At 31.6% G+C, this 19,816-nt stretch overlaps 3 protein-coding genes across 16 annotated transcripts in view; 2 read left to right on the top strand and 1 right to left on the bottom strand.

The window, feature by feature from the left end:
* LOC103580028 (cAMP-specific 3',5'-cyclic phosphodiesterase) overlaps positions 1-14,710 on the top strand; it is a 52,973-nt gene extending 38,263 nt beyond the window's left edge. For 9 of the 14 annotated variants that reach the window (XM_014440673.2, XM_008561630.3, XM_014440675.2 and 6 more), the window contains 12 exons: positions 54-236; positions 1,262-1,294; positions 2,523-2,543; positions 7,127-7,228; positions 7,434-7,498; positions 7,662-7,774; positions 9,314-9,407; positions 9,481-9,710; positions 10,039-10,302; positions 10,438-10,537; positions 11,046-11,695; positions 11,999-14,710. In XM_014440673.2, coding sequence (XP_014296159.1) covers positions 54-236; positions 1,262-1,294; positions 2,523-2,543; positions 7,127-7,228; positions 7,434-7,498; positions 7,662-7,774; positions 9,314-9,407; positions 9,481-9,710; positions 10,039-10,302; positions 10,438-10,537; positions 11,046-11,695; positions 11,999-12,100 — 1,957 coding nt within the window. In that variant the 3' untranslated portion in view covers positions 12,101-14,710. Of the gene's footprint in view, positions 1-53; positions 237-1,261; positions 1,295-2,522; positions 2,544-3,889; positions 5,988-7,126; positions 7,229-7,433; positions 7,499-7,661; positions 7,775-9,313; positions 9,408-9,480; positions 9,711-10,038; positions 10,303-10,437; positions 10,538-11,045; positions 11,696-11,998 lie in introns of those variants that run through there. The other 5 variants (XM_008561634.3, XM_008561624.3, XM_008561625.3 and 2 more) reach the window with 4 other exon arrangements.
* Positions 14,711-15,033: 323 nt separating this feature from the next.
* LOC103580027 (probable rRNA-processing protein EBP2 homolog) lies at positions 15,034-16,520 on the bottom strand. The gene is made up of 3 exons (XM_008561622.3): positions 16,349-16,520; positions 16,183-16,269; positions 15,034-15,905 (listed from the first exon to the last, which is right to left on the bottom strand). Exons 1-3 carry the CDS (start codon positions 16,418-16,420, stop codon positions 15,087-15,089), a joined length of 978 nt encoding a protein of 325 aa, XP_008559844.1. The 5' UTR covers positions 16,421-16,520; the 3' UTR covers positions 15,034-15,086.
* Positions 16,521-16,637: 117 nt separating this feature from the next.
* LOC103580025 (60S ribosomal protein L10a) lies at positions 16,638-19,343 on the top strand. The gene is made up of 4 exons (XM_008561621.1): positions 16,638-16,743; positions 17,448-17,603; positions 18,078-18,226; positions 18,901-19,343. The coding sequence occupies exons 1-4, from the start codon at positions 16,739-16,741 to the stop codon at positions 19,242-19,244; spliced, it is 654 nt and encodes a 217-aa protein (XP_008559843.1). The 5' UTR covers positions 16,638-16,738; the 3' UTR covers positions 19,245-19,343.
* Positions 19,344-19,816: the final 473 nt, after the last annotated feature.

Genomic DNA, 19,816 nt, shown 5'->3' on the forward strand with positions numbered 1-19,816 from the left:
CTTATTATTATTATTATTATTAGTATTAATAAATAAAAAATAAAAATTTTCAGTTTTGATGTGGAAAATGGCGGGTCAGCATTGGACGGCGGAGCTGGAGGCGCAGCATCACCCAATGCAGGACTTGTCTTGCAAACCTTGCCACAAAGAAGAGAAAGCTTTCTCTACCGCAGTGATAGCGACTTTGAAATGTCACCCAAGTCTATGTCACGTAACAGCTCTATCGCCAGTGAAAGGTAAATAATGTTTACTCTTAAAAGAAATCTCGCTAGGAATTTTTTTAAAAAACAAATAAATCTAAATAAATAAATAAATATTTAAACGGCTTCAACTATTGAGCTAACGATAAAGATCCACAATAAACGTGCACTACACTACTTTTATATTACCAATAAAAAGGCCAAGTGCAATAAAACTAGCATTCTTCAGTACAGGCTATTTACGGTTTTATAGCTTTCCTTTAATTACTTTTTACCATCGTCTTAGTACAGTTTAAACTCTTCATGTTTCTGTTAAAGTTTCTTTTGTAAAAAATTTTTATGAGGAAATTAAATTTTTTGAGTACTAAAATTTTTAATTGTAAATTAAAGCATTGGTTACATTGTTTAAGTTAATTAAAATCTAATGTTATTATTTTTTATTCTAATGAATGCTCAAGTACGTGTCATATGTCAATGTGGCTTCTGTTACGCGGATTATCTATCAGTTAATCAGATGCTTATAAATGTGTGTATCTATTTACTATAAAGTTATTGTTGCACGGAAAAAATTTTTAAATTATTAGGCGGGAAAAGAAGGGGCCGACAAATAAACGACTTCCCCTTTAGGTAAAAGTTAACTCATGAGTAAAAATTACTTACTCATAATGAAAACTTTAATGGAATTTTTAATTAAAGTCGTAATTATTTTTACTGTCTTTTAATTAAATAATAATTTTACTAGTGATAAATTTTGTAATCAAATTTTTTTTTGCTCGGCATTTAATTTTGAATTTTTACCAATTGTTCAATTTAAATTATCAGCAATAAGAGTCCAGAGAATTAAAAATTTTTTTCTGAGTCATTTTTGACAGCGATAGTAATTATGAATTTTCGAGAGGATTTTTTCCGTGTAGATGCAAATTGCAGAGGCAGGTTAATTGTAATTTACCAAGTGATGTCGATAAACTCATTGCATCGTGTTATCTATTTATGACCACATTATATTAGTTGTACATACTGGTAATTGTCATAACATCTGGTGTCTGATACTTCGGTTGCAGGTTCAAAGAGACAGAGCCGCCAATCGAGCGAGCGTATGTAATCGATATTTATTATCTTACTACACCGCTTTATTATTATTATTTATTTTGTTTTTGTTCCCGATCACGTTAGTCGTATTTCAGATTTTCATTTCACTGTCACGTAAATTTTTTTATCACATTACTGCGACCCAGCACTCAATTGAAAAAAAAGTTAAATGTAAAAAAATATTTAACTGAATTTTTCAAAGCTTATATTTCCTCTTGACAGTTTTTTTTTCTATTTCGTTATCTGTGGATTGAATAACAGTTTTATGGATTCGAATTTTTTAATTTTTTATTAAAAGTTCAAAGGAAAATTTTAAATTGAATTTTTTTTGACATTTTGTTGAATCGTGAAATTTAAAAATTTTAAGTTCATGTCAGACATTTAAAAAAAAACTGTCATATATATTTAAAAAAAAAAAAAAATTATATTTACCCACTTATTTTTTTTTTTTATTTTTATTTATTAACAAAAAAAATATATAAATATATTTTCGAATCATCTCTTTGGCTTTAGAAAAATTTCACGTCCACATGCACTTTCCGCTGTAATATTTATGAGGCTGCATGGCAAAAAAACGGCAATAAAAAATAAAATAAGAGCAAACGTTATTTTCATTTTTTTTTTTACTGGCTGCAAAAATTATTAAAGCACCACTTCTGTTTTTCCTCCGATTATTTATAGCCCAGAGGGGTTCAATTTAACGATAACGCTTGATAGATAATAGATAAAAAATTTTCACTACAAGCAATTACTATAACACGAAAACGTCACTTAGATTTACAGCACCACGTGTTGAACGTTACGTTTTTTATGAAAACCTCCACGTATATATTACCCACCGCTGAAAATTCTTGGGCTATTCCTCGCTTGGCATAATAGTTGATAGACGCAAAAAAAGCTTATCTCAAACGCTTTTAATTGTATGAGATCCTGGGGTTTCCATTTCGCTATTTATTTTATCTCACAGAAAAATTTAATCAAAAGAATTTCCCGGATTTATTTTACTTTTTGTTTCCTCTTTATTTTTTCTGTTACGCTCGGATGACTCGAGAAAGAGAATTTATAAGAATTCTACTCAATAAATATACATATTTAAATAATAAAATAAAATGACATATAATTGCTGCGGAATTTTTTTTTAAGAGATGGAAATCCATGAATCTAAAAAAAATGGAATTTTTGATAGAAAATGAAAGAAAGGAATATTGAAATATATAATAATTTTATTTTCAGGATCTTTACTGATTCGTACAGGTAAGTCGCTTAATTATGTATAAACCGCCTTAATGACTGCGATAGATTGTTATTAATTTAATAAATATATAAATTTATGAGGATCAGGAAAACTGGGAATTCTAAAATAAAATTTTTATTCTTTAACCATACTCTGAATTTTTTATTTTTTATTTTTTATTTTTATTAAAAAGAGTCATGTGTCAGGAGACCCACGAAAAGCGAAGCTCCTTTCGCATTCTACTCAAAATTATAATTTTTGCTATATACTAGTAAATTATTGTTTGGAAATTTTTGAAGTAAGAAAATAAAAATATCTCTTAATACTATGCCGCATGGTTTGAATACCCAGTACATAAATATACACATATATATTATACAAAATGTTTTCCTCTGGAATTTATTTGAATATTTTCTGCTAGAATACGAAAAACTAACAAAAAATAGTGATATTGTGTTTAGTTACTCCCGAAAGGGACAAAGTTATGGACCTGTAGATGAAAATGGTGACACAGAGACGAAACTCTGAATTTCATTCGCCCAAAAAATAATTTTCTTCCGGAATTTATTCGAATGTTTCCTGCTAGAATACATAAAAGCTGACAAAAAATAGTAGTATCGTGTGTAGTTACTCCCAAAAGGCGCAAAGTTATGGGCTACTGTTGATAAAAATGGCCAGACAGTGTCAAGAGGACGAAACTGGACGAAACCCGAGTTACACATCACTCTTTCTCGCTCATTTCCATTGCAATTTTTCATGACGTTTCACTTTTCTGTATTAGATCCCTATTTCAAATGGCCCTGAAAATTTTTCATTTAAAAAATAAAAAAAAATTTTAAGCGAAATTGATGTTCGATAAAATTTGACAGCTGATCTAAATTCAAAAATTTAAAATTCAAATTTGCTTTCGCAATACGACCTCTTGGAATTAGAAAAAAATCGGGTCCATTTTGCCGCCTCCTATAAATAGTTGGTATAAATTTTGACGGGCGGGTAAAATTTAACATGATGCAAATAACTTGTCAAGCATATCAGTTATATATGTTATGTATGTTATCTGAATTAATCAATCGCCAAGAGCGGAATGTGGCCTACAAGTAAACATATATCATTAATACTATTTATCATTTATAAATCACAAAAACATAATTATTCCTCCATATTAATTACTAAATATCAAAAAAATATACCATCTAAAACCCTGAGATTTAAAATTGTAATTAATTATTTTTTTTAATTTTTATATAAATGTATATAAATATCTATATATATCACGTTCCATTGATAAGCTAAGTTTATACTCATAATTATAATAATATCCTATAAAGTTTATTTATTGTTTAAATTAAAATAACTTAATCTCAATCCAACTAAAGCCCAAGTATTTAATTTCTGAGTCTCTGAACTCTCGCAGAGTTTAAAAGTAATTTATATAAAAAGTGTGATTAAGTATCAACAGTTTTATTTAAAGAGAAACATTATAGCCATAACAAATATAATAAATAATAAAAATGTGTAAGAAACTCTAAAAGTTGCCGATTCTGTCAGATTCTTAACCAAGTACTTGGAGCATGCGAAGTGAACTGGAACCTTGCCAATTCATGAAAATCAATATTAACAGATTCGCAGAAAGAGCATTCTCTCCATAAGATAGCATACATTTTTAGATTCATCATTCATGATATCCCAAGTGACCGTGACACTTAAAACCCCTTTCTACTGATTTTTCTCACCCGTCCCCGCAAGTGACGTAATCTGAGAAAACGCGGAAATTTTAAATTTCAAAGTTAACAGGAGCTCACTGGAACAGGAGCGAAATCAATCAATTTAAAAACAGACGTAAGACAAAATATGTATATAGAAATATTTATAATGAAGCTGCTCGGGGAAACCCTCAAGTAGCGAAAGGGTCCGAGGTGCTACGAAAGGGCACGAGACGCCAGATAGTGACATTAAAGCCTCTCGATGCGCATGTTTCCCGCGCAAATCACGACTACGACATACTACATACTTCCCCCACTACTGGTAAAATAATATCGCGAATCCCCCGCGAAACCGGAAGACCCCGGGCAGTTGGACATCGTGGTTAACGCTAACTGTCGATATGGCGACGTTCATACCCGCGACGTGACTCGCGATCATTTTTTACTCTCTTTATTCTTATTATTCTTCTATTGCTATCAACTTTACCTCAACTACTACTGTTATTGTTCCGTCACAAACTGTCCGTGTTATCACACTACCCTTTTAAATTTAAATAATAAAAGCATGTGTCGAATGCTAAATTGTGAAAAGTGAGTTTTCTTTAAAAACACTTTTATTGTAAGTGAAACCACAATTATGATTCATGAAAATTTATAAATTGAGAATAATGATGAGTTTGCATCATCGCTGCTCATTAAATAGGAAATGACGCGTTTTTTAAATTAAAATTTTACTCGTCTTATAAAGTAATCTGGATGATAAGAATTTAATTCATCACTAGAGTAATTATTGTTGTTGTTAATTGTAATTATTTAACGGTGAGATTTATTAAGACTAGGTCACAGACTGCACTAGGGTGACCGTGTCGTTAATGATTTATATCCCTCGACTTCTAAATATACACAAACGACACGTACCTCGTAATAGCTTCAAGTAGTTAGTGAAGCGTAGTAAGAAAAAGTTTTGTTAAAAATATAAATAAACAAAGTTGTCGGCTATTTTTGGGCCTGGCCTGTAGTTTTAACACCACTCATCCTAAAGCAAACTCAACACGGAGCAACGTGATCATCATCAGTTGCCTCGGTATCTTTTTCCTCATAAGTCAGCAGGCTCGTATCAACCAGAATGTGGATTTTTATTTAAAAACTCAAACGGAGTACTGAAATTATGGCGACACAAAGAGGCTCATTAGAGTAAATCCCTTCTAAATGTCCAGTGGGCGAGATAATGACGTTTATTATTTAATTATGTGATGATATATTTAACAATAAAATCCAATTTGCTATTCACAAGACGTAATGATTTAAGTACGCAGTCCTATTTCTCGGCTCCGCGAGTTGTTATTTAATAACAGTGATTAGTTTTAATTGTTTATAAATGTATATATGTATGTATATGTATATATATGTGGGTGAGTAGTATGGGCAATTAGAGACGATGTCCGACACAAGTGCAGGTGTGGGAGCTGGGACAGGTGATGGTGATGGTGTGGGTGCGGGTGCGGGTGTTCCGGGTTTTGAAGATTTGATATTTTTCCCGGGTAGTTTGAAAAGGTGCGGGGGTGGTATGAGTTCTCCAGCATTAGGCGGTAGTAATGACGATGCCACTGTTGCTCGTGTTGTTGGAATGGTTGGTAATTTAGCGGGTGCTGTTGCTGGATTACCACGTACACATTCTATGTCTGCATTAAGGTCGAGACCCACACGACGGGCTGTGTTTTGGGAGCAACAGTGTTTTGCTTCACCAACCAAACGTGATTAGTAAGTTGTCACATATAGTTTACTTCCCATTCTACTAAACTTTGTACCCAAAAATAGAGAAAATCTTACGAATCTTCCAGTACACAAACCTAAGCCGGAAATTTTAATTTTTTTTCCTATTAACAGAAACGTTTTCCCATAAAGCCTCAGCTGACTTAAATAAAATACTGGAAAAATATTTTTCTCATGCAGTTAATTTTATGTAATTATCAATTTTTTGCCGCTAAGTTTAGTTGTATAAGTAGACTAGTATATATATATTATATATACATATATGGTACTGGTTAAAAATTAAACTCAATTGACGTAAATTATTTTTTAAAAATTCAAAATTCCAATAAATTTTGAAATTTATAACTTTAAATTGGGAAGAATATATGTGTAGTATAAGTATATATTTATTTATTTATAAATGTATAAATGAGAGGAATTAAATGAATAGATAAGTAAATAATTACAATGAACTAATAAATGTAAATACAAAATAAAATACAATATAAATTATTGGATTGTCGAGTTTTTATGGCAATTAAATTTAAATTTAAAATTAATTTATAAAATAATAATAAATGGATATTATGTTTTTAAAATATGTTTGCTTGTTAAACACTAATAACAAATTGACAAGGTCTTCTGCTTATTCATTATTATTGTCTATACACACACACACTGGGAGAGAGTATGCACTATAGTCAATCAGTGACGATTTTTGCTTTATTAATTATTTCTACAATCTATCGCAGTCATGTTGCATGATTATTTATATTAAATGCAACGCAATTAGCTCATAGTGCTAAATTTACAGACCATTTTTTTTTACATCAAATTTTCAACCCAATTTTATTTTCAAAAAGTACAACAGAAGAATACAATTTCAATAAATGAAAGCTTTCATATATATTTTTTTTTTCCATAAAACCCAACATCAAAACCTGAAATGACTTTTATTCATTTTAATCTTTTGATGGAAACTCTGCTCAGTATTTTCTATCTTTTTTTAATTCAATTACTTTACGCTAATTAAAAGCAACTCCATTAAATTCAACATTTATTGACTTTATTTAAATAAAAACAAAATGAACGTAATTGTAAAGCAAAAAAATAATAATAATAATTTTAAAAAATAATTTTTTTTACAGTCATGGCGAAGATCTCATCGTTACGCCATTCGCCCAAATACTTGCCTCATTACGATCCGTTAGAAACAACTTCCTGTCGCTCACAAATGTACCAACCAACAAGTAAGTTTTAAATCTTAATACCAAATCCAATATAAAAATAATAATGATAATAGTTAATCTAATCTGCAAAGACAAAAGCGGATTTTGAAATTAAATAGTAGATAGCCGTAACTACAAACTTATAACTAATAACTAATAATTTATTATACCTGGCAACAAGTAACAAGTAACAAGTTTGCCTAAAGAGACAACTTTGTCGTTTCAGATCCCGTAGAAGCAGCGGGGCACAGGGAAGTAATACACCACAGCCACGTGTTTTGGCGCCCGGAGGTAGGTTTTGTTACCTTAATTAGTTACAAGTTTCCCGATACCGAATTGTTATTATCATTACTGTTATGTAGTTTACATCACATCGCTTGCTATATATGTAGGAAACAATTGTTAGTCATATATTCACGAGGGAAGACTATAAATGAACAATTATAACTTTTAGATGAAACCTACATGAAAATGGCCGTCGAAACAATGGAAGAACTTGACTGGTGTTTAGATCAGTTGGAAACTATTCAAACTCATCGGTCTGTTTCGGATATGGCATCTCTTAAGGTAAAATTTACAATTTCAATTTTATTGCACGGTAACGCGAAAAAAGAGTAGTAAGAAATTATAGTTTTCAGTGAGAAAAAATTTCAAGTGTTATAATTTGGACTGCAATAATTGAAACTTCCCATGATAGTGATTTCAATTATACCCGGGTTGAAAATAAAACTTGATTCAGGTTCGCTTCATCTTATTTTCTTGTGAAATCGATTTGCCGATTTTTCGATACGATCTCGACTTTTTCGACCTAAATTAAGTTTTTTTAAACTTAGTGAACTTTTTTAACATAATTTAAGTCGAATAAGTCAATTTCGGCTTAATTTAAACTTTTTCGCCTTAAATCGTGACTAAGTAAGCCAGTTAAGTCTAAACCAAGGTGAAAACTCAATGTATTTCGTATCTCCGTAAAAGAAGTCGAGTTTGTCTTGAAAAACGGCTCCAAGCTTCGACCTGGTAAACCAAATCTAAATCAAGTTTTATTTTTGAACCGGGTAGATACCAAATTTTACAATTTACACCACTAAATTTGAAGGTTAAAAACCTTAGCAATCAGGTTGCTGGTAAGGACTGAAAAAAGTCCAATATGAAACTGTGACATCTCGGAAATAATGTAATTTTTACAGTTTTCAACTGAAGAGACTTTGCTGATATTTTGAACTATAATTTTTTCAGGAAAAAAGGATTCGTCAAAATCTACATATTTTAATATACGTGTAGAAAAAATTTCACATGTCAAAATTTTCAAAAAATTATTTTTTGACGGTCGAGAGAATTTTTTACTGTGTGTTGATTTGACTTTTGAATAAAATAATTTTTTTGTGTTAAAAAATCAATCGATAGCTGATCAAATAAAATAATAGCGTGTTGTATTTAACACCACGTGAAAGTGTTAAAAATTCAACACTTTAATTTTTAATACTCGCTTTTTTTACACTTTGACAAATCCTTTTTTACTGTATAGTTTTATTTTTTTTAATTGAGGAGAGGGGGAATTAATTATTTAAGTTGCGGCACGTATTTAAAATCATTGAAGTGGTAATACATAAATATATGCGTATATATTTTGGCACTAGTATCTTGATAGTAAAGTTTGGCTGGGTATCCAGATGGTTTTTCATTTTTTTATTAGTAAAAGAAGTAGGTCAGTTGGCCAAGAGGGCATTCGCGCGATGACGTCTAGAACGAGCCCTAATACGTAGAATATTTTTCTTTTTTTTTTTTTTCTTTTTTTTTATTTTGCTGTAAATTGGACTTTATTGTCAAGTTTATTGGCTCAGAAGTTCTGGGATTAAGATGTAGGGAAGTGGATTTATTTAATAATTTATCTGTATGTGGGGCTGTGTTGGTGTGCAACAGCTGGTGTATTAGCATAAAATAATGTTCGATCGGATTTTTAGTAAGGCAAACATCCAAAATAGTTTTACGGTTATTTTTATCAAATATCATAGAGATCGAGTTTAGTGTAAGATAAAAACTTTATTGTCTTGTTATGTGAAGTTTATCGCCAATAGTTTATTTGACTATACTTTCTTTTTAAATTTTCAGTTCAAGAGAATGTTGAACAAAGAGCTTTCACACTTTTCGGAGTCTTCAAAGTCTGGTAATCAAATATCTGAGTATATCTGCAGCACTTTCCTTGGTGAGTTTTAACTTTGGACATAAAAAATAAATGGCGGCAATTTTTAAATATTTAAAATAAAATTAAATTACAGACAAACAACAAGAATTGGATTTGCCGTCGCTGCGTATCGAGGATGGAGTAGTAGCCGGCATTTCCGGCGATTCGAGATCAGCAAAGAAAAAAGAACGAGCTCAGCGAGGTCCAGCAGCGATGTCCCACATCAGCGGGGTGAAACGTCCACTGACCCACACCAACAGTTTCACCGGGGAGCGAGTGCCTGTTCACGGGGTGGAGACTCCCCACGACGAAGAACTCACCAAGGTACCAGCAATTAAGCCCCGACCATCAAGCTTCATACAGACTCCTCTAGCTCCCTCGCAAACTCTCATCAACTTCATCCAAACTCCTAATGATCTCAATCAGACCTTCGTCAAATCCGACATTCAGCAGCTCGGAGCTCTCAATCACATGCCCAATCCCACTACACTACCCATCCATCCTCCCATCCTTCCATCCAAGTAAAGCGCTCGTCTGCTCCGTGATCTCAAATTACCTGTGTCATTAAATTAAACCGCGATTCCTCTTGGTATTAATGACTGTTATTAAGCGATGCGTGTGGCTGTGATTATGCGGTTGGTATTGATTTCAGGTATTAACGGATGTCGACAAGTGGGGCATCGATATATTCAGGGTGGCCGAGCTGAGTAACAATAGACCATTGACCTGCGTAGCCTACACGGCATTCCAGAGCCGCGATTTGCTCAAATCACTCGCAATACCGCCCAAGACTTTTGTTACCTTTATGATGACTCTTGAGGATCACTATGTCAAGGACAATCCCTTCCACAACAGCCTTCACGCGGCCGACGTAACACAATCGACGCACACGCTGCTCAATACGCCCGCGCTTGAGGTACATAATACACGTCTCAATCGATCCGTGGCCTTCTATATCTATTATACATATATGTATATGTATATATAAATACTCACCATCTATGTACAATATATACCACTGTTATTAATCCTAGTGTTTGTTCTCAAACAGTCCGTCTTCACACCACTGGAAATCATGGCCGCCTTGTTTGCCGCGACAATTCATGACGTCGATCACCCGGGTCTTACCAATCAATTCCTCATCAATTCCAGTAAGTACAACCCTTACTCTCTCCCCACTATTTATATGCAATCACTCTACATTAAGTAGTAAGGCTGTAGACCGATAAAAAACTATGTCACACTAAAACCGCAACAGTTTCTTGCGTTCGACCGGCCGAAGCTTTACATGGATCAAAACTTTACGCCTGCGAAGCTTAAGTGTGTGATAAATTGCCATGAAAAATCAAATATTTAAAAGAAAAAAAAATATCATAGATTAGTATTATTTTAAATTGATATGAAAGTTGGATTTAAATTTAAATTTAACCGGGTGATTTATTTGCTTGCGAGTCTAAGAACTTTGATAAAAATTTAAGTCGCAATAAATCGACCTAGTTTCTTTTTTTGTTATTTTTAAAATACTTTAGACTAGGGCTTTGTTTAAAATTTCAAAATTAAAACCGCGGAGAAATAAATTAATAAGAACTTGACATTTCGGTTGATAAGATCATTAAATATTTTAGCGAAGGTATTTATAATTTATTTGAAAATTAATAGGCTCGGAGCTGGCGCTGATGTACAACGACGAGTCTGTGTTGGAGAACCACCACCTGGCAGTGGCTTTCAAGCTCCTGCAGAACGAGGGCTGTGACATATTTGTCAACATGTCAAAGAAGCAGCGTCAGACCGTGAGGAAAATGGTCATCGACATGGTTCTATCGACGGACATGTCCAAGCACATGTCGCTGCTAGCTGACCTCAAGACCATGGTCGAGACCAAGAAGGTCGCGGGCTCTGGTGTCCTGCTGCTGGACAACTACACAGACCGGATCCAGGTGCTAGAGAACCTGGTCCACTGCGCCGACTTGTCGAACCCGACCAAACCCTTGCCCCTCTACCGTCGGTGGGTCGGCCTGCTGATGGAGGAGTTCTTCCAGCAGGGAGACCGCGAGCGCGAGCAAAACATGGACATCAGTCCGATGTGCGACCGACACAACGCTACCATTGAAAAGTCACAAGTCGGATTCATTGACTATATTGTGCATCCGCTGTGGGAAACTTGGGCTGACCTCGTTCATCCGGACGCCCAGGATATTCTCGACACGCTTGAAGAGAACCGTGATTGGTACCAATCTATGATACCTCCCTCGCCCCCCTCTGATGACCAACAGGGAAGTGAGCAGCTCTCTGACCGTATTCACTTTCAGGTAATTTTTATTTTTATTATTATTGTTATTAATCTGGTTATGTAATTTAATAAAGATATCACATAATAAGATTGAAGATTATTTTTAGATTAAAATTATTAACGCTTGTGAATAAAAAAAATTTTTTAAAATAAGAACTAATTTTTTTACTTAAAAAAAAATTTAATTAAATTAAAGGCTCGTCTTTAATTAATTTGCACAATAGAAGCCGTAGAATAAAATGAACTTTTTAATTAAATCTAAACACTAATGAAGTTCCTGGTAGAATTATAGTAATAATAATAATAATTACTTTTCGTCCAGGTAACGCTGGAAGAAGGCGACGAGACGATCGAGAACATTGACGACGACGGGGACATGAGCGGGGAAGATCAAGAGGAAGCCTCAACGGAGCCTGGGATGTGACGGAAATTGGCGGGTATTTGCAAAAAACTACACGAAAAGTTTCAGCAGTCATGGTGGCGAGCGCACCCATAATCGCCCACTACTTAGTTATCACATCAGCATTAGACCATGCTTTTAACCAAATATTAATATATGTGTATATATATTCACCACTATATAGAACAGCATATATGCATGTACATTTAATGACAGGTGACGATGGTATGATATCTGCATGAAAGTATCTTAGCTTATTAGCAGATTGTCGGCAGGACCGTCGGCTGGACCGACTTTAAATTGTAACTCGATATTTTACCATCGTCTCCACCACAATAATAATAATAAATTTAACTTTAACATAAATAATAATAATAATAATATTAATATTAATGTGTGATTTTGTATCACCAATCCAGAGGATCAGATAAAAAAAAAACTCTGCTCATGTATGAACTAGACTCGTAAAGAAAAAAATACAGTATACTGGAGAATGAATCTCAACTTGTACCTGTTGGGCATGACCAAAAGCATCGGAAGAAAGTGTTTATCCAAATAAATAATAATTAAAAATGTTGAGCGGATATTAATTTAAATGGATCAACAGAAAGTCGTTTTGAAATCTTAAATATATCGTTCAGTCGCCGCATATTATTACAAACGACATATCAGCTGAAAGACGTATATGTTAACAAGTATATATATAAATAAAATAAATACATCTATACAAAAACAATAAGTATATGTATGAAAATAAAATAAATGCTTTCAAGTACGAGATAAATCTACTGAAAGCTCCAGGATGTTCGCTATCGATCTCACTGTCAGCTTTATAATTTATCAATCAACCTTTTTCCGGGATTTCATGTCCGTACTCTAAAGTCTATCCTTCGAGTTATTTTTTTATTTAAGTGCTTTACGAAAATCGTTTGACCGGTAGACCAAAGGATAAGCAAAAATATATATATATATATATATATATATATAAAAAAAAGTTTGTTTAAATTATTGTTTGTATTTTATTAAAAGATCCGCCATATCGTCCGCGTCTGTGTAATCTCTATAAATATATGAAAATTAATTTAAAAAAAAAAAAAAACAAAAAAAAAATGAATCTGTTGCGAATGAGCCAAGTGATATATCGCAGAGCCGGTCTCTGTGAGGTTTATGCACTAATTCAAAAATATATTTTGGTTTTTTTTAGTTTACATATATATATAAATATATAATTTTTAAACTAACGCGCAAAGTAAATTTATTATTAATTACACTTTAATTATCACGCTGTACTTTTAACGTACAATTATTTTATAACCAAAGAATATTTAATCTCTTTCTTTATTAATTACCGTATATTTTATTTGTGATTAAATATGTCGATCATATATATTTTATTTAAAAAGTAAAGTAAAAAAACTTCCATGTTCTGAGGTCTGAATTTATTTTAAAATTAAAGTGGAAAAAAAAATGACATTTGAATTAATGCTGATAAATTGATAAATATGAAAATTAAAGCATTAAACGAAGATTATCTCTGATATGTATATGTAGTGATAAATATAATTGTATTATAGATGAATGGATGAGAAAAAAAAATGAAAAAATCCAAAAAAAATGTATCAGTGTCTCATAATTTAATTATTTGATTATGACGTTTAAATGACAACTAGTATAAGTGCGCGTGTGTTTGGTGCTGGCCACCAACTAAATATATACATATATAAATATATATATAACATATACATAAAATAATTGGGTCTATTGTTACCGAGTAGTTACAATATTTAAAAAAAATCTAAAACATTTAAATGGAACCTCGCGTACGCGGCTGATTAGACTTGAGGTAAAAATATGTGACTCTAATATATGTAATGAAATTATATAATTAAAGTATTTATTGTTAAGTGATTATTATTTATCTTCCATTGGAATAATTGTACAAAATGTTTAAAAATTTAAAAATAATATTTATTATTGAGAAAGTTACTGACGTCCCGCGGAGTTTTACCGCGAGGAGAATAAATTTTGTATTTTTCGTTTTTTTATTTTTTAATTATTTATTTATATTCGTTTACAAAAAATAGCTCTGCGAAGGGAGCATGAATGGTGATGAATTTGTAAAAAATATTAACAAAAATAATAATAATAATAATAATAATAATAATAATAATGATGATTGATTGAATTTAACTACCGGGTGCCCAGGGTAAAAAGTCATGATTAGAGCAAAGCACCCGTAACTTTTGATAATCGTCAAAAATCTGATGAAATAATAATAATAATAATTATAATTATAATATTGATGTAATAACATAAAAGTGACCCGGTTGATATAATTAACAATGCAACATAATAATAAATGAAAATAAATAATTGCAAGTGCATCAGAAATTGAAGTTTTGGTGGAAATATTGTGAGTATTTGAGGCTGATTTTTTGAGAATCGCTTCGAGAAACGATTACCAGATTGTGCAATAGTTATCGAGAAAGATAGATTAATGATAATATTAATATTTAATGATTAATGATAAAATACATTGTGTTTGATTGCTGGACAGTTAAATGGCATGTATTTAAAATATCGTGTAACCTCGTACGAGATGTATGTCTATTAAAAAACATATTTATTGTGGAATATATATTCTTTTTTCTCCTTATCCATTTCAGATTTTTTTTTTTAGCAATTCGACACGAAAAATTCGTAATACTGGTCAGCCAACGTCTAATAATTTTTTGACGTTTTTACAAATTATAAATTATAAAAAAAATATTTTTAAAAATTGCATCTACAGCTCTTACAATTTTCTATGTATGCATATTTTTAGTTTATCTTTTTTCTGTAGTCAATTTCCTCATGTTTAAATAATTGGTTGATAAAGTTGTAACTCCAATAAAAGTCGTAATAAAAGTTCTCCATTAATTAATTTTGGCGGCTATTTAAAAAATTTTAATTAAAAATTATTTAATAATAATAAAAAACTTTATTTATGTAAAATTATAAATACATTAAATTATTTTTTTTTATTCTTCATCTGAACCCTTCGATTTTTACCAGGCCTCTGAGTTTTACTGGTATTATTATTACCTCTACCTTTATTCCTTCCTTTGAAACCTTTCGCGTCTTTTCGCGGTCTCTGATAATCCGACATATCCGCAGAACTTTCACGCGTGTTCATTTTGCTCCCTCGTTTTTTTCCCCCGAACCCAAACTTGGAGTTCTTGATCTTCTGCTTACCGTTGATCCTCCTCTCAGCTTTGCTCTTATTCGACCCCCCAGTTTTCTTTTTGTCGTCAAGGAAATCCAAGTCCTTACGAACTCCCTTACGGAATTTCTTAACTTCATTGAGCATTTGTTTTTTTTCCGCGTGTTTTTTCAGAGTCGCTTCTATCTGCATTTGCTTGCCGACTTTCCGTTGCTGTCTCAGCTGTCGGACTTTTTCTGAGCGCGCGACCGCCTGCTCCTTTATCTGCAGACTCTGCCGGATTTTCTGCATGTGCTCGTCAGCTTTGGCCATTTCCGCGTAGTAGTCCTCGGGTCTCACTGTAGGGATTCCCATTTTTTTTAGCCTGGGTATGGAGAACATGACAGCAGCCTGAGCCTGTCGATGGAACATCGTCTCTCTTTTGAAGTCGTTGATAACCGGGTCCTCAGTTGGCTTCAGCTGCTGCAATTTTCTGTTTCCCTGCAGTTGCTTAGCACGTCGCTCTTCTTGCTCGTGCATTTGCAGTGCTAATTCTGGTGCCAATGGCGCCGGGGCATTCACGACATCCAGCGTTTCTATCCATGGTAAATCTAATTTTATTTTTTTCAATATCTGCTTCATTAATTCCTGTAATTAATCATCAAATTAACAATAATAATTACCAATAACTTGAGTTTGAATGTAGCTGACAATTAAATCAAAAAAATTTTCAAATGAGTGAATCAAATAAAAATCGACTAAAATTTAAAAAATGCACATTAGTAAAATTTGAAAATGAGTATGTGCATTTTTTTTATTTTCATATTTTAAATTTTTTAATTCATTTATTTGTAATTTGGAATTTGTCTGTCTGCAACATTCACACTCATGTCAATTTTTATTTTAAAAAATTCAAAAAACTTACGGGGTCATTATTTTTTTTTCTAGTTTCCTTTTCGATGACTTTATTTAATCCTGGTTTTATTAATCCTTTAGAAAAAGCATCCTGAAGCTGTAAAACACGTGACAATAATTAAGGTTAGAAATCAAATGAATCTTTTAAGAGAAAATTAATTATCAAGTAATTTTACCTCTTCCTCGGAATCAACTTCGGAATCTGATTCTTCTTCTTCTTCTTCAATGTGACTTGACTTTCTCTTCATTTTTAATTAAATTTATATAAATTTATATACAATAACACCAAGTTCTCAATCAATCAAATTCACGTTTCAGAGCAAAGTCATTTATTTATTTTGCTCGTTAAAAATTGTGCGCTGGCGCCATCTAGGGAGTTGCTGGAGAACTCGAACTTGAAAATTTTTCAGCGCCATGGCGGGAGTGGGAACTAATTTTTGAAAAGAGGAGGAAGGGGCAGGAGAATATTCTAGAGGACCTCCTCCATTTGCACACAATCTTTCTTTCGTAGTTGGGCCGTCGAGAAAGTTGGATCGTGTCTTCTGACGGTCTTCGTTCCGACAAACATGACGTAAGTATCCAATTATATTTAAACAATCCTCATATTTTTTCAATATTTATTATCACCAATACATTTTTTTGTTATTTAACTAAATATTTAAACATATATTTTTTAATTTTTATCGAAATTTAACAACTTCTGGTTTTTTTAAATTTCGCTTGCCCATGTGGCTTTTTATTCCCAGTTTTTTTTTTATTTCCTACATTTTTAACAAAATTGATTACAAATAATTATTTACTAATTACAAAACTAAATTCATTGAATTTTTCCTTTTGTTATTTAAAATTTTTTAAACTTTATCTGCTTTGGTCACGTGGAATTTTTTTTATTAGTTTTATTTTTTCTACCATCAATTTTACATAATATCGATTTACTAATTAATTTTCAAATTAATAAACTACATATTTATACAAATATCCTCATATATTTAAATTATAACCTCATAAATTTAATGCTCATGCCCGCCATGTTGTTTCCTTTTTCAAATATTGCGCACTAGTTTCATATAAAAAATATATATAAGCAATATATATTTTAAAATACTAAATTTTTCATAAATTCTGATATTTATTAAATATATCATACATACATATGTATAAAATTAATTTCTTTATCTTTTTCAAAATTTTTTACTCTCCCGCCACGTGGCATTTTTCATCGGATTTGAATTTAAATTTAAATTAATATTCTAATAATTAAAATTGAACTTACAGGTCTAAAGTATCGCGTGATGCTCTTTATGACTGCGTAAATGGAGTAATCAAAAGCTCGCAGGAAAAGAAACGTAAATTTTTGGAGACCGTTGAGCTCCAAATTGGATTGAAGAACTACGACCCGCAGAAAGACAAACGTTTCTCAGGCACCGTCAAGTATGTGTTCACCTGACTTTGAGTCATTCTTTTCAATCTCTTGTCTCTTGAAATCATTTTAACCTATACCTTGAACGTAAATTCAATAAGTAATCGATTAATTGAAAAGATTGGCTCATGTTACGTCAGGAAGCCGAGAATCTTCTCGGCGGACCTGTACCCAGGGTCTTAAAACAACTGGGGAGGTTTTATTAATATTTTCATTAATTTTAATATCACCGTTATTTAATAATTGTTATTATAATTATCAATTACACAGGATCGTAATGATCCTTGTGGTAAGTTCACACTCAGACTTACGATATTTGAATATAAACATTTTTTTTTTCAAACTCAATGATGACTACTTTGCATGTATTAACTGAATTTATTGATGTTATATCCTGCACTGATATTTATTCATTGATTTGATTACTTATCTGAGTAGTAATTAGCTCTCGTTAATGTGTAATTGTTTCTTTTTTTTTTAATTAGATTGAAGAATATTCCAAGACCAAAGATGCAAGTATGCATTCTTGGAGACCAGCAGCATTGTGATGAAGCTAAGGCCAACAATGTTCCTTTCATGGACGCTGAGGCTCTTAAGAAACTTAACAAGAACAAAAAGCTCGTCAAAAAACTAGGTAATTATCAATTATTTTTAAAAAATTGATACCTTCCTAAAAGCACTTAATTCGTTTTCTCAATGATGATTTAAGTTGTCAATGTGAAGGAGAGCAAAAATCTTCACTGGGTGCGGACGTTGTGTTTTAAATAGCAATGTACCTCAATCAGTGTTGAAACAGTTGATCTATTTAATTAAATCATCATTTTTAATTGGTAATTAATATTTAAATTACCAATGTACTGATAAACTTTTATTGAAATAGATTTTTGATGGCGGGACTGACTCTAACTTTTTAAATATTCAAGTTATGGAAATTTTTATGAAAACAAATTTTTAGGAAATTTACTTCTCTAGAAATTTGTACTGATTGAAAATTTTCGTAAATTGGTTATTTTTCAAGCTACATCCGCTTTATCGTAATTTCTTTAGTTACTGAAACGTATGGAGTTTGAATTTTATTGATTAAACTTGAAGCGGTTGTAACTTTTAAATATCGAATTTACGGAAATTTTTAATAAATGCAAATTTGTAGGAAATTTAATTCCTTACAAATTTGTACTGAGATAAATTTTGCGTAAAGTTATTATTTTTTGAGTTACAGCTATTTGAATATCAGTAAATAGGAGTAAGATATTGAACGATGAGTTTTGAGAAAATTTGAATCTAAATCGATTTATTTTTTGATTGCAGCAAAAAAATACGACGCATTCTTGGCCAGTGAGTCGCTGATCAAACAGATCCCACGTTTGCTTGGTCCCGGTTTGAACAAGGCAGGTAAATTTCCTGGGCTTTTGTCTCATCAGGAATCGATGATAGCAAAGATCGACGAAGTCAAGGCCACCATCAAGTTCCAGATGAAGAAGGTACTCTGCCTGTCTGTCGCGGTAGGCCACGTGGAGATGACCCCCGATGAGTTGGTGCAGAACGTGCACTTATCAATAAACTTCCTCGTGTCTTTGTTGAAGAAGCACTGGCAGAATGTGCGCTCTCTCCACATCAAATCCTCAATGGGTCCACCTCAACGATTGTACTAATTTTGATTCGATTTATTAAAATTATCAATAAATGCCGACATTGTCCATCTCGTTAGCATTTTAATATTCAAATCAATAAAAATTTAATTATAAAAATAATTGTACAGTATATATTTATATTCTAAACCTTTTATATTATCATAAGTTAGTATCATAATAAATTATAATTTATAGTCAAATTATTTAATAAAAAATAATTCAAAAATATTTTATTTATAACCGACTAAATTTTAATTGAAGCTAATTAATAATTTTAATTATAATTATAGATTCAATTCTTTGTAAATTTCATTTTTATTGAGATTTTTTTTTTTAAAAACTTGAAAATAATTTTTCTGAATTTTTATTTTCATCTAAATCTCCGAAGTTTTTTTTTCGAAATTTGTATTTCGCGCTTTTTTTATAAAAATTCAAATATTTAAATTTGAAATTATTTATTTTTTAAATACTAAAACTTTTCTATGAAATTAATTAAAATTTTAATTATTTAAATTAATCAATAATATTAGAAATTTTCTATTAATTAATTTCCGATATTTTTCTACTGATTATCAAAATATTTACTAATTAAT

Source organism: Microplitis demolitor, chromosome 1 (assembly GCF_026212275.2).
Source record: "Microplitis demolitor isolate Queensland-Clemson2020A chromosome 1, iyMicDemo2.1a, whole genome shotgun sequence".
Classification (NCBI taxonomy): domain Eukaryota; kingdom Metazoa; phylum Arthropoda; class Insecta; order Hymenoptera; family Braconidae; genus Microplitis; species Microplitis demolitor.

Excerpts from the sequence above, each read along its gene's own strand:
- LOC103580027 (XM_008561622.3), bottom strand. The coding sequence starts at position 16,420 with ATGAAGAGAAAGTCAAGTCACATTGAAGAAGAAGAAGAAGAATCAGAT. Across the intron at positions 16,270-16,348 it reads AAGTTGATTCCGAGGAAGAG|CTTCAGGATGCTTTTTCTAA; the intron begins GTAAAATTACTT and ends CGTGTTTTACAG. Across the intron at positions 15,906-16,182 it reads GAAAAAAAAATAATGACCCC|GAATTAATGAAGCAGATATT; the intron begins GTAAGTTTTTTG and ends GATTAATTACAG.
- LOC103580025 (XM_008561621.1), top strand. Across the intron at positions 17,604-18,077 it reads CGTTTCTCAGGCACCGTCAA|ATTGAAGAATATTCCAAGAC; the intron begins GTATGTGTTCAC and ends TTTTTTAATTAG. Across the intron at positions 18,227-18,900 it reads AAAGCTCGTCAAAAAACTAG|CAAAAAAATACGACGCATTC; the intron begins GTAATTATCAAT and ends TTTTGATTGCAG.